The sequence below is a fragment of the Gallus gallus genome (assembly GCF_016699485.2).
Source record: "Gallus gallus isolate bGalGal1 chromosome 32 unlocalized genomic scaffold, bGalGal1.mat.broiler.GRCg7b 32_unloc6, whole genome shotgun sequence".
Classification (NCBI taxonomy): domain Eukaryota; kingdom Metazoa; phylum Chordata; class Aves; order Galliformes; family Phasianidae; genus Gallus; species Gallus gallus.
In genome coordinates, this window is record NW_024095953.1 from 35,511 (window position 1) to 48,580 (window position 13,070).

General features: G+C 55.2%; 1 protein-coding gene and 1 long non-coding RNA gene across 5 annotated transcripts; one reads left to right on the forward strand and one right to left on the reverse strand.

The window, feature by feature from the left end:
- Positions 1–702: 702 nt before the first annotated feature.
- Positions 703–13,068, reverse strand: LOC121108706. 3 transcript variants are annotated; one of them, XR_005843374.2, is made up of 4 exons: positions 12,967–13,068; positions 11,033–11,114; positions 6,025–9,308; positions 703–1,027 (listed from the first exon to the last, which is right to left on the reverse strand). It is a non-coding gene; the product is annotated as an uncharacterized LOC121108706 (long non-coding RNA). The 3 variants fall into 3 exon arrangements; XR_005843372.2 differs by lacking the exon at positions 703–1,027 and having other exon boundaries at positions 7,734–9,319; XR_005843373.2 differs by lacking the exon at positions 703–1,027 and having other exon boundaries at positions 7,734–9,331.
- LOC121108704 (apical junction molecule-like) lies at positions 1,511–4,270 on the forward strand. Of its 2 annotated transcripts, none has more exons than XM_046906028.1 (8): positions 1,511–1,696; positions 1,851–2,202; positions 2,364–2,420; positions 2,562–2,816; positions 2,916–2,980; positions 3,177–3,252; positions 3,428–3,474; positions 3,653–4,270. In XM_046906028.1, the coding sequence occupies exons 2-8, from the start codon at positions 2,131–2,133 to the stop codon at positions 3,852–3,854; spliced, it is 774 nt and encodes a 257-aa protein (XP_046761984.1). In that variant the 5' UTR covers positions 1,511–1,696; positions 1,851–2,130; the 3' UTR covers positions 3,855–4,270. The 2 variants fall into 2 exon arrangements, with proteins under 2 accessions (XP_046761984.1, XP_040512737.1); XM_040656803.2 differs by lacking the exon at positions 1,511–1,696 and having other exon boundaries at positions 1,870–2,202; positions 2,562–2,618; positions 2,757–2,816.
- Positions 13,069–13,070: the final 2 nt, after the last annotated feature.

The following is a 13,070-nucleotide window of genomic DNA, read 5'->3' on the forward strand; positions in this document are numbered from 1 at the left end:
ACAGTGATGGAACAAGGGGGAACGGTTTGTAAACAGAGACAGGGGAGGTTTACGTTAGATATGAGGAGGAAGTTTTTCACCCAGGGGGTGATGACGCACTGGAACAGGTTGCCCAAGTAGGCTGTGGATGCCCCATCCCTGGAGGCATTCAAGGCCAGGCTGGATGTGGCTCTGGCAGCCTGGTCTGGCGGTTGGCAACCCTGCCCACAGCAGGGGGTTGAAACTGGATGATCATTGTGGTCCTTTTCAACCCAGGCCATTCTATGATCCTCTGATATGATTCTAGGACTGCTTCCAGCCTTTTGGGCTGTGACTTCAGGCCCTTGGGCCGATGCCGGCCTTGCTGAGTGGGGCTTCGGGCCCCAGGGCATGTGCTGGCCCTTCGGGCTGTAGCTTTAGGCCTCGGGGCTGATGCCAGCCTGTCAGGCTGTGGATGTGCCTTCAGGCCCCAGGGCCAGTTCTGGCCTCTTGGGCTGTGGCTTTAGGCCCTGGTGCCGGTGCCAGGCTCCCTGTCTGTGTTGTGGCTTTAGGCCCTGGAGCTGGTGCCAGCCTCCCAGGCCGTGACTCTGGCTTTTAGCCCCTAGGCCAGTACCGGCCTGTCTGGCTCTGGCTGTGGCTTTAGGGCTCTCTGTCCCTGGTGCCGGCAGTCTCAGGCTGGGGATGAGGCTTCAGGCAGCGGCACGGTGCAGGCCCTCCTGCCTGTGGCTTCAGGCCCTGGGTCGGTTTAGGCATCTCGGGCTGTGGCTTCAGGCCCTGGGGCCGGTGCTGGCCTCTCTAGCAGTGGCTTCAGGCCCCAGGGCATGTGCTGGCCCTTTGGGCTGTGGCTGTAGGCTGCAGGGCCAGTGCTGCCCTATGTGGCTGTGGCTTTAGGCCCCAGGGCTGGTGCCAGACTCACTGGATGTGTCTGTGGCTTTAGGCCCTGGAGCTGGTGCTGGCCTCTCAATGCCATGAGTCTGGCTTTCTGCCCCTGGTCTGTGCTGGCCTCTCTGCCTCTGGCTGTGGCTGTAGGCCCAGGGCTGGTGCTGACCTCTCAGGCTGAGGATGAGACTAGGGAGGGAACGGGCCAGGGGAGGCCTGACTGCCTGCGGATCAGGGAAATGGGTGGACACGGAGGGAAGGCACTGAGGGGGAAGGGGGGAAAAGGACTCAAGTGGTCAGAATGAGGGAACTAGAGGATGGGGACTGGGTGTAAACCTAGGGGACAGACGAAGGCCCTGGGGGGCCGTTGTGGGCGGCCCATGGCGGGGGGAGAGGGGGGACACAGGGCACCTCCTGCCCCCGGGCAGAGGCCCTGAGGACCACAAAGGCCCCACGGGGCCAACACAGAGCGAGCGGCACGCGGCCCCCCACCCTCTTAGCCCCGGCACATGAACCGACCCCCCCACCCCGAACACCCACCTGTAGAAGCTGAGGCGGCGCCCGGAGCCGCCCCGCGGCGTTGGAGCACTGGCGGAGCACAGCAGGACAACCTCGAGGCCGCCGCCTCACCCGGGCGCAAGGCGATGACGTCACAGCGTGGGACGACGCGCCATGGCAGCATCCAAAGGGGACAGCCGCGCTGAAGCGCGGCTGTTATGGATACACAGCCACGCGTGCGCCGTCGTCACGCGGACGGCTGTACGCCGTGCATGAATGAGGGCGCGCCGTCGCCGTCGCAACGCAGCTGAGTGACGTCCTGGCAGATAGAACAAACCAGGTGTGAGCACTGTCTTTCCAATGTTACACTGAAGCCGTTGGAGGAAAGGTCGGACCTCAGGCCTTCCCGCGGCACCAACTACTGACGGCGGATTTGCTCACAGATCCTTCACAGCTGTTTCAAAGAACCATTCTGTGATTCTATGATCTTCCAGGACCCTTCCAAGCCACACCATCCTGTGGTTCTATCATCTTCCAGGACTCTTCCAACACAAACCATTCTATGGTTCTGTGATCACTAAGGAACCTCCCAAGCCACGCCGTCCTGCAGTTCTATGATCTTCCAGGACCCTCCTGTGCGGGTGATGTCACAATGATGTGATGACCTCACAGAGGCCCTGGGGTGGGGCAGGGGCAGTGGGTCAGCGCTGAACCTGCCTGCCTCATTTTGCGGTTGGTTCTGGTCCAGCGAGGAGCTGTGCGAGTGGTGCAGCAATGCGGGCCCAGTTTGCCAGCGGGACATTAACAGATCTGCAGCGTGTGAATCTGCTGGAGGAGCTGCTGCAGGTGAGCTCTGGGTGCACAGACACAGAAGGGCCAGCGGGGCGAGCTGCCGGCTGGAGGGCACCCTGCCCATGGCATGGCAGCAGAGGGCCGGGCACCTCCGGCGGGATGCAAAGCTGTTGGCAGCACCTCGGTGCCAACGCCGCTCCTCTCCCCTCCCACAGGCTCATGAGCGCGCCGTGGAGAAGCGCAAGGCTGAGGCCAGGGAATCCTTGATGAAGGTGAGCAGATGTCCCCTCGTGTGGGTCTGCAGCTCCTCCATGGAGGAGGCAGGAGGGGAGTGTGGCATGGAGCTGCTGTCAGATGGAGCTTCGTGAGAGCGTCGGTGCCCTGATGGCCGCTCCCCTTCCCCTTTCCTGCAGGATGCCCAGCAAATACGGGCAGAAAGAACAGCTGCCAGAAAGGAGGATCTGGAGCAGGTAGGGTGGAGCTGGGGCTCGTCCTCAGAGCTCAGTGCACTCACAGCTTTGGCTCTGTGGGAGGACCTTGGTCCCCATCCCTCGGGTCCGTGGGGCCCAGCGCAGCCACCCCACATGGCACAGCCATTGTCTTTGCAGGAGAAGCAGTTCATTGCCCAGCTGGAAGATCAGCTGAAGGCTGAGACAGAGGAGATCGAGGTAGCGTGGAGGGGCGAGGGGATGGGGGCTGCCTGACCCCAGGTGGGGACCTGGAGGGCAACTGCAGCAGGCATGGGCACTCACGCTTTTGTCTGCCAGGTGCTGCGCCAGGAAAGACAGCGCCTGCAAGAGGAGCGGGAGGAGCTGGAGCTGGAGGGTGCCTGGTGAGTGGCTCTGGGCCTCTGCAGCACCTGGGGCAGCAACGAGACTGCAGTGCTGCTGGGCTTGGGGCTTGGGTTTCAGTTGGGCACATGGTGTGACAGAGCAGCCCGACCCCAGCCCGGGGGTGGGCACGCACTGCTGGGGAGCCCGCGTGCTGACAGAGGCCGGCACCCTCCAAGCAGGCCTTGTTCCCTACAGGCAGCAGCATCAGCTGGAGCTGGAGGCAGCCCACGTGCCTGGGGCTGTGCTGCCGGAGCTGGTGGAAGCAGAGCTGGTAAGGGGCAGAGCCCAGCGCACCCTCACCCTGTCCGACAAGGTTCTCCTCGGGGGACAGGGCTCCCTGCAGCGCTGCAGCTGTGCTGCTGCGCTGCCGGGCTGCCACTGTCCTGCACGAGCCCCGGCTGTGCAGCAGGGCCTGACCAGTGCCCCTGCCCCATCTTCACCTACAGGAGAAGGCTGAGCGGGCGAGGAGACGTGGGCTCGCCTTCTGGATGAAGTAAGTATCCCCTCATTGCCCTGTGCCCAGCCGGCAGCAGCCGGGCTCCCGGCAGTGGGCTGATGGCCTGGACCCCGCTGCAGCCGGCGCGGCTCCCGGGTGTCCCCTTTGGCGCTGTGTGGGGCTGTGCTGCCGTGGGGTCGGAACGCCTCATTCCTGGCCCTCTTTTGCCCCCCAGGATGATCTGCCTCATCTTTGTCAGCCTCCAGCTGCTGCTCGTTACCGTGTTGGGCTGTGCAGTGCTGTACGCCCAGAACTATGACCAGGAGCTGTTGTATCGGCTCCTGCTGCGAGTGCTGCCCCAGGCAATGTACGCTTCCCTGGCGTACTTTGCGAGCAGGAGCCTGCGTGTGGTCTGTGATGGGCTGCTGCCCATCTGACCGCCCCTCTCAGTCCCCCCTCCCAGCTCGGGGCTGCGCGGTGGGGCGCGGCGAGAGGGCTCTGTCCCCACGGAAGGGGCCTCTCCTGTGCTCCTGCCCCCAGGGGCGCAGAGGCACAGCTGTGGGGCAGTGCCAGCAGGCGGCTGAGTGCCACCACTTTGGACTTACAAATAAGTTGTACTGTCGTCGTGAGTCGTCAGCTGAACACCACCACCTCCGACGACCCATCAGGCTGAAGATCTGCACCTGACACCAGGACGTGGCTTCTTGGATTCTTTGAGTCTTCGTAGCACCCATTTCCTACAGCTGGTTACCTCGAAGGCTTATGAATTGTAATTAGCCCATTAGGCAACGTTACCTCCAATGGGCTGTTGTCAGTTGTTAAGAACGCTGTCAATAAATGGATGTGTACTATTCCTCTGAGTTTGGATGACTCCATTGCGGCAGTGACCCTTTGCTGACCAGGGGAGGCGTGACTCGGGAGATGGAAAAAGAGACGTAGATTGATATGTATATGTCATAAAATATTTTACAAACGGGCAACAAACCCGAAAACGAGTGGGTCGTCGGACCTCGTTTTTGTGAAAGGAATGCATCAGCGTCTGGAAAAGACCAGCAAGGACTGATAGGGGTGAATAGAGACCAATAGGAATCAGTAGAAACCAATTGGAATGCACCCCTGTGTGCCCTGGGGCCAGTGCTGGCCACTCAGGGTGGGGCTGTGTCTTTAGACACAGCTTGAACTCCGTGGACTGGTTCCAGCCTGTCAGGCTGTGGCTTCAGGCCCTGGGGTCAGTGCTGGCCTCTCTAGCTGGGGCTGAGGCTTTAGGTCCCTGGGGGTGGCCAGGAGGGAGAGGGAGGGGATTGTCCCGCTCTACTCGGCTCTTGTGAGGCCCCATGTGGAGCACTGCGTCCAGGCCTGGGGCCCCCAGCACAGGAAGGATGTGGAGTTCTTGGAGGAGGTCCAGAGGAGGGCCACTAAGATGGCCAGAGGGCTGGAGCACCTCTCCTGTGAGGAAAAGGTTGAGGGAACTGGGCTTGTTCAGCTTGAGAAGAGAAGGCTCCGCAGAGACCTCATGGTGTCCTTCCTGTACTTGAAGGGAGCGTATAAACAGGAGGGGGAAGGGTTGTTTACAAGGGTGGACAGTGATGGAACAAGGGGGAACGGTTGTAAACAGAGACAGGGGAGGTTTACGTTAGATATGAGGAGGAAGTTTTTCACCCAGGGGGTGATGACGCACTGGAACAGGTTGCCCAAGTAGGCTGTGGATGCCCCATCCCTGGAGGCATTCAAGGCCAGGCTGGATGTGGCTCTGGGCAGCCTGGTCTGGCGGTTGGCAACCCTGCCCACAGCAGGGGGTTGAAACTGGATGATCATTGTGGTCCTTTTCAACCCAGGCCATTCTATGATCCTCTGATATGATTCTAGGACTGCTTCCAGCCTTTTGGGCTGTGACTTCAGGCCCTTGGGCCGATGCCGGCCTTGCTGAGTGGGGCTTCGGGCCCCAGGGCATGTGCTGGCCCTTCGGGCTGTAGCTTTAGGCCTCGGGGCTGATGCCAGCCTGTCAGGCTGTGGATGTGCCTTCAGGCCCCAGGGCCAGTTCTGGCCTCTTGGGCTGTGGCTTTAGGCCCTGGTGCCGGTGCCAGGCTCCCTGTCTGTGTTTGTGGCTTTAGGCCCTGGAGCTGGTGCCAGCCTCCCAGGCCGTGACTCTGGCTTTTAGCCCCTAGGCCAGTACCGGCCTGTCTGGCTCTGGCTGTGGCTTTAGGGCTCTCTGTCCCTGGTGCCGGCATCTCAGGCTGGGGATGAGGCTTCAGGCAGCGGCACGGTGCAGGCCCTCCTGCCTGTGGCTTCAGGCCCTGGGTCGGTTTAGGCATCTCGGGCTGTGGCTTCAGGCCCTGGGGCCGGTGCTGGCCTCTCTAGCAGTGGCTTCAGGCCCCAGGGCATGTGCTGGCCCTTTGGGCTGTGGCTGTAGGCTGCAGGGCCAGTGCTGCCCTATGTGGCTGTGGCTTTAGGCCCCAGGGCTGGTGCCAGACTCACTGGATGTGTCTGTGGCTTTAGGCCCTGGAGCTGGTGCTGGCCTCTCAATGCCATGAGTCTGGCTTTCTGCCCCTGGTCTGTGCTGGCCTCTCTGCCTCTGGCTGTGGCTGTAGGCCCAGGGCTGGTGCTGACCTCTCAGGCTGAGGATGAGTCTTCAGGATGCAGCGCCAGTGCAGGCCTGCCTGCCTGCGGCTTCAGGCCCCGGGGTCTGTTTAGGCATCTCTGGCTGTGGCTTTAGGCGCTGGGGTCGGTGCTGGCCTCTCTTGTGGTGGCTTTAGACCACAGGGACCTCATGCCTCTCAGGCTGAGGCTTTAGTCCCCGGGGGCTTTAGTCCCCGGGGCTGTGCTGGCCACTCAGGCGGTGCCTTTAGGCCCTAGAGCTTGTGCCGGCCTACAACAACGTGCAATTTAAAATCGCTCATGGAAGGAAATGAAAGCAAGAGAGCACTGAGCTCTTCTGTGTGTTTCTTGGATTGGGATAGAGAGAGGAGAGCGTGCTCAACCTCGTGTGGTTGCTTGTATCCAGCAACACCAGTCGCAGCTGAGAACATCGTCACATCTTTATTAGGCACTCCTCCGTCTGTCTCTTTTTGTCTCTGTTTTCTGGAATGCAGGGATTTCTCTTTGTGGCCCACAAACTCTTTGTGCCAGGATAACCAAGTATGAATTCTCACTGCTCTTTACCCTGCTCAAGAGAAGGTGGCTGTACTGTGAGGGCAGGTGGGGGCAGGGACGAGGGTCAGGAGCAAGGGCAGAGTGCTTTCTTTGTTACTCAATGGAAGGGCTGTGTTTTTCAGGTGGATTTGTCGTGGTGCTTCTTACAAGGACTGACTAACAGTGGGATGAGATGTGCCCTGAAGGGGGTGTGCTTGCCACGTTGGAAATAGGCAAATACAAATAATTTATCAGGACGGTATCTCTGATAAAGCAGATTCTATGCACAACTGCAATGGCAGGCCTCCTGCAAGCAGGAGAGCACACAGAAAACAGCCTTCCATTTTTACTCCCTGTTATCGACGCTTACCTCTTTCTCCCCTCATTGGTTCCTCATTGGCTGAGTACTTCAGGTTCACAATCTTCCCGATGCTCAGCTAAACGTACGGATACTGGATCAACATAACTTGTTGCTAGCTAAGCACATGTCACTCATTAGTTAACGTGTGCTCACGTGTGCTCATTCAACACTCAGTCACTGTTTCTGGGCATCTGCTTGCCCTTGGATAGAGACAAGCTTGGCAGGAGGATAGAGGGGAGTATCTTCATGCCTGCCTGTTGCACCTACCCACAGAGTGAGGCAATCCAACCTTGTGCAGAGGCCCTGGCTTCTTTGATGTTGGTCAAGTCTGTTTTTCTCTTGCTGAGGTTCTCTTATCTAAACAGAATAGCCCTACAATATGCTTTCTAGTCCATCGTACTATCCCTATACTATCTGGAACATTTAAAAACTATTGCAGTTTTGCAAGCAAGAACTAATCACATAATTCAGCAGCTATACTTCTGAAATACGCTACTAACATATCCAGTATTTCTACCTTTTCACATCAGCTATTTCTAAGGACAAGTTACAAAATACAAATCCATTGTGCTCTACTTCTTCGGATCAATTCCCCATTTTCGGTACCTAATGCAGAAACAACATTCCATTCCTACAATTCCCCCCTTTTCTTCTTCTTACATTGTTGATTTCTGCAATTCTTTTATATGGTACAATCTTACAGATATCATCTTTGCTGTCTTCATTCCCCATCTCCTCTCACACCATCATTTTATCCAAATGTGGTGGTGGCTCCCTTGCTGTTTGCTTCAGTAGTGCTGTCTCGATCAGTTGTTGAACCAGTCCCTTCACACACAGGATAACACAGCAACCGATGGCCATCAGTGCTCCTTCTAGTTAAATGCATCAGGGATTCCAAGGAGTGGAGAGTTAAAATCATCGGCTTGGCCACATACTGCACAATGACTGAGACTGGCATACTTTGCAAAGCTTTTTGGTTTTTTTTTTTTACATAAGCATTTGCATCAAAAGCCGCACTTATCAAATTTCTCACTATTACAAGAGCCCATATTTACTGTCTTTGGATTTGCAGTTTTAAAGGTCCAGCTGACTTCGATTCCCATTGTGTTCAAGGAATCTTACTGACCCTAGTCTAATGCATCCACAGCGCTTGTTCTTTAACTTTGACAGCTGTGTGGGACGTTAGCAGCACCTGGAACAGACCTTCCCAGCTTGGTTCCAGGGGTGGGTCTGAAAGAGATCTAATATATACACATAATCTCTTTGTAAAATATGATTTATCAAGCTGTCAAGGCCTTGGGCTCTTGTTCCTAGAACCAGTTTCTCTGTTTCCCAAAGCTATTTCTGCCCTGTTGGACAATCTTTACAATCAAGGGAGCTCCCTGGTTGGAGGATATTGTTGCGCTAACCCCAAACCTTGGAATAATCTCCTGCAACAATACCTCGGCTACTTCTTTGGCTTTGCAGAGGGAATGCTTCTGGCCACCCTGGAAAGGTATTGGTTTCAACTAGCATATAACAAAACCCTCCTTTTTTCCTGGTAGTTCCAAACAAAAAACAATTTGCCATTGTTGCCCTGGAAGGTTCCCTTTCCTAATAGGCCCCACTTGTACCCTGTTCCTGGTACTAGATTGCGCAATTACTTTCTACTGTTTGTCCCCTCAGTATGTTTCAATATGTTCCCTTAGAACCAACTTCCATAAAGTACTAAAGGGCACAACAGCGTGTCCATCTGGGTACGCACCCATCTGTCAGCTAGCTCTCTTCCCTTCTAAATCATTAATTAGATTCCCGTCCCCTCTAAAATGCTCCACAGGCTGACTCAGGTTCAGAGATTTGAAGTTTACCATCTGGAATTAAAGCCAGTTCTGCTATCTCTTTTCCTTCAACTGCCTGTTTTGCCACCTGATCCCTATCATATTTCCAGTTTCCTGGACACTGTCACCTTTCTGATGTCCATCACAGTGTATAACAGCCACGCTCTTTGGTAGATATACACCGTGCTCAATTTGTTTTCCCTGTGTGTGAGCACTCCTTGCTCTTTCCAGATGGTACCATAAGTGTGTGCCACCCCAAATGCATATTTAGCATCTGTCCATACGTTTAAGGCTATTTTAGACCTCTTAGTGGAAGTCCCTACAGGTAACGGTTGTACTCTGATTACCTGCTCAGTAGCAGTTACTGCATATCCTGCCTTACGGTTCCTTTGTCTCACTAAACTGCTTCTGTCGATGAATGCAGGAATCCTCAGCATCATCTGGTAGTTCCTTCTTTAGGTCTGGCCCACTGGCACAGACAGTCTCCATGCAGTCACACAGTGCCGGCTCGAAGGTAGCTCTGCGTTGGTGTCCTGGGAGCCCAGCAAATTGCTTCCTTCCTTCTCTTTGATCAGTTGAGCTTTCTGTTGAGAAACTTGATAACCATCTAAGCCAAGAAATGCATCAAACTCACAGTACACTGCACACAGTACACTGCACACAGTCCTCTGTGCTTACTGGGCACCCACATGCTGCAGTAAAGTTCCACCCTGGGATGGAGGAACCCATGTCTTGGGCTCACAAGCCGACTGGCTCTCACAAATCATTGGGCTGTTCTCACAACCCTGCGTAACACTGTCCAGGTTAACTGACGCTTTTCTCCCCATTCTGGGGGTCTCCTATTCAAAGGCAAATAACCTTAGGCTTCCTTTGGCCAAACCAGGCAGAAAAGGCATCCTTCAAATCCAGAAGGTAAACTCCACCTACTCCTTCCCTAACTTAGTTAATAAAGTGTATGGATTTGCCACTACAGACTGTATACATTCAACAATTCTATTCCTTGCCCTCAAATCTTGTACTAAACTATAGCACTTGCTCTCCAATTTTTCATCAGCAAGATTGGAGTACTGTATTTGGATTCACATTCAATTAGTAATCCAAAATCCAAAAGTTACCTAGTTTTTCTTTTATCCTTCTACAGTTGCATATCCTCAAAGGGCACTGCTTTACCCTGACTGAGCTAGCACTAGCTCTTGCTTTTAACTTAGGGCTGCAGTTTGTCTCTACCAGCCATCCCTGGTACCCACACTCCTAAGCATACTTTATTTAAGATTTCTGTAACTTCTGGGGGTACAACATTGTTTTTCTCAGTTTGTATTAAAGCCAGACTTACAATTTGCCATCAGTTAATCTTGTTTGACCCTTAGCTCCAGTTTTATTGAATCTAATCTCTGCATCCATTTGTTCTAATAAGTCTTGCCAGGGTAACGGTTTTGGAGAACCTGGCATGTACAAGGATTTATGTATTCCTACTTATTTTCTCAGCCTATATTTAATTGATCCCAAAAGGTAAGCTTTTTCTTGTTGGGCAGTAGCTCCTACTACTGTTACAAAAACCATCTCCGGGTGGTAAGAGGCACCCGTACCCACCAGAAAATAAACCTCTTTATCCTTCTCCCCTAGCTGTAGTTTAAACAGTGGATCTGCTACGGTAAACTTCCCAGGTTCCCATCATCCAGCTTCTGTGATCAGAGATGGTTCCCTCGTTCCCTCTCACTCAGCTTGATAGGATTTCTCCACCAGTGTCCCATTTCCCTGCAGTTTGTGGGGCAGAGCCCTCCCTGGGCTCTTCCAGCCCCCCCCCTCCCCCCACCTCTTCCTGAAGGGACCTCTGGGTCCTATGGCCCTGCTCTATTGCAGCAACAGTAGCAGCTGCTGTTGTTCTTCCCAATCTCCTCCCTATCTCTGTTCCTCAGGCAGTTCTTCCATACCACTCATCTCTCTTCAATCCTGACATCCCTGTTACACCTTGCTCATCTCTGCCTTCCTCAGCCTTGTCTTTCCCAAACCTTTTTCACTTTCCAAACTCTCATCGTTACATGAACTACTAACATCATATTTCAGCATCATCTAGCACTGGGATTTCGGGTTTCCTAGATCTCTGCAGATGAAGGCTATTCTCATTTCCAGTGCCCCGTCCTCTCCACCCCCCCTTCACAAATAGCACTGTTTACAGCAGCAGTCTCCGGCCCTGGCTCCCTTTCTCATTCCAAGTTCTGCTCATGGGGGTCCCTTCAAAACCCACGAATCAAACACCCTCCAGTTCCCACAAACACCCAATACTTGGTCTCATGATTAGAATACTCACTTAGAAAAACTGGTCCCGCTACTTCATATCTCTTCCCAGTTTCTCATTTGATGTTCCCTCTGTCTCACCCACAACGTCTCTCCTGTGAGCCAAAATACAACCCAAGGGAGTCATTTCTGGTATCTTCTTAGACACCCCTTGTCCCATAACAGCTTCTTAATAATACTTTCACACCACAAACAGTTAACAGTCACAAAGACAGTGACAATAACCAGGACAGTTTATCCTCAGGATCCTTCCTCTCTCCACCTCCCCACAGGACCCGACCTTTCTTCTGTACTCCTTTCCCACTCTTGCACAGCTGCCCACCGAATTGCACCTCCTTCTTCTCCAGTAAACAACATACCCATGAGAAACATCATTGCCATCCCTGAGAGGAAATTAGGCTCCACAAATTGATCTAACTGTTCTGCTCCTCTTACTAGGATCCTCAGTTAAGGAATTCATTTCCTTTTGGAAATTCCTAACCTCTCTGCTAGTCAAAAGGGGGAGACCCCCTGGACACCCCAAGACCCCTCCAGGACATCTCCAGACCCTTCTGGATTAATCCAATGACCCTCTAGATCCACTTGGGGACACCCTGGCCACCCCCAAGACCCTTCTGGGACACCTCTAGTTCCTTCTGGATGACTCCAGTGCTGGACAGGGGGGTTGTGGGGGGGAAGAAAAGGGTTAGTGGGGCTTCCATGGGGTGGAAGGAAAGTCGGGGTGGAGAGGAGGGTTGCGGGGAATCTAGGAGGGAAGGTGTGAATGGGACTTCTGTGGGGTGGAAAGGGGGTCTGGAGGTGGAGGGAGGCGTGAAAGGGAGAAACTGAGGGGTTCTGGGGGGCTTCTATGGGGTGGAAAAGAGGTCTGGGGGCAAAGAGAGGGAGTTGTGGGGTGGAAAAAGAGGGAAAAGAGGCTTCTGTGGGTACAACGGGGGACTGGGGGTGGTGTGGAGCATTGTGGAGGGGAACTTAGGGAGTTGAGGGGGGGGGGCAATGGGGCTTCTGTAGGGCAGAAAGGGGAGTCTGGGAGCGGACAGGGGGGTTGTGTCTGGGAAAAAAAGGGTGAGTGGGGTCTCTATTCAGAGGAAAAGGGGCCTGGGGGTGGAGAGGGGGTGGCAGGGGGAAGCTGGGGGGTTGTGAGGGGCTTCTATGGGGTGGAAAGGGAGTCTGGGGGAGATCTTGGGGGGTTTTGGAGCGGGAAGGGAGGAATGGGGTCTCTAAGGTGTTGAAAGAGTGTCTGAAGTGGGAAAGGGGTGAACAGAGTCTCTAAGAGGCAGAAAGAGCATCTGGGGGAGGAGTGAGGGGTGGGACAGGAGAGTCAGAGGTTGTGGGGGGATTCTATTGGACAGAAAGGGGGTCTGGCTGGAGGGGACTGGGGGGCAAAATGGGGGACTGGATACCAGGGGACAGGGAGGAGGGCACGGGGTGGGGGGGGGGAGGGAGAGGGGGAGGTACAGGGGACTTTGGGAGTCAGAAAAAAGGGGTCAGGAGGTGGGGGGGAAGGGAGGACAGGAGGCCCTGTGGAGTAAAATAGAGGGGAGTGGGGGGTGGGGCGGGGGACAGGGGACACCAGAGATCAGAAGAGTGGACTAGGGAGGGAACGGGGGGAGGGGAGGGGACGGACCCTGGGGATCAGAATGGGAAATGGGTGGACACGGAGGGAAGGCACTGAGGGGAAGGGGGGAAAAGGACTCAAGTGGTCAGAATGAGGGAACTAGAGGATGGGGACTGGGTGTAAACCTAGGGGACAGACGAAGGCCCTGGGGGGCCGTTGTGGGCGGCCCATGGCGGGGGGAGAGGGGGGACACAGGGCACCTCCTGCCCCCGGGCAGAGGCCCTGAGGACCACAAAGGCCCCACGGGGCCAACACAGAGCGAGCGGCACGCGGCCCCCCACCCTCTTAGCCCCGGCACATGAACCGACCCCCCCCCACCCCAAAACACCCACCTGTAGAAGCTGAGGCGGCGCCCGGAGCCGCCCCGCGGCGTTGGAGCACTGCGGAGCACAGCAGGACAACCTCGAGGCCGCCGCCTCACCCGGGCGCAAGGCGA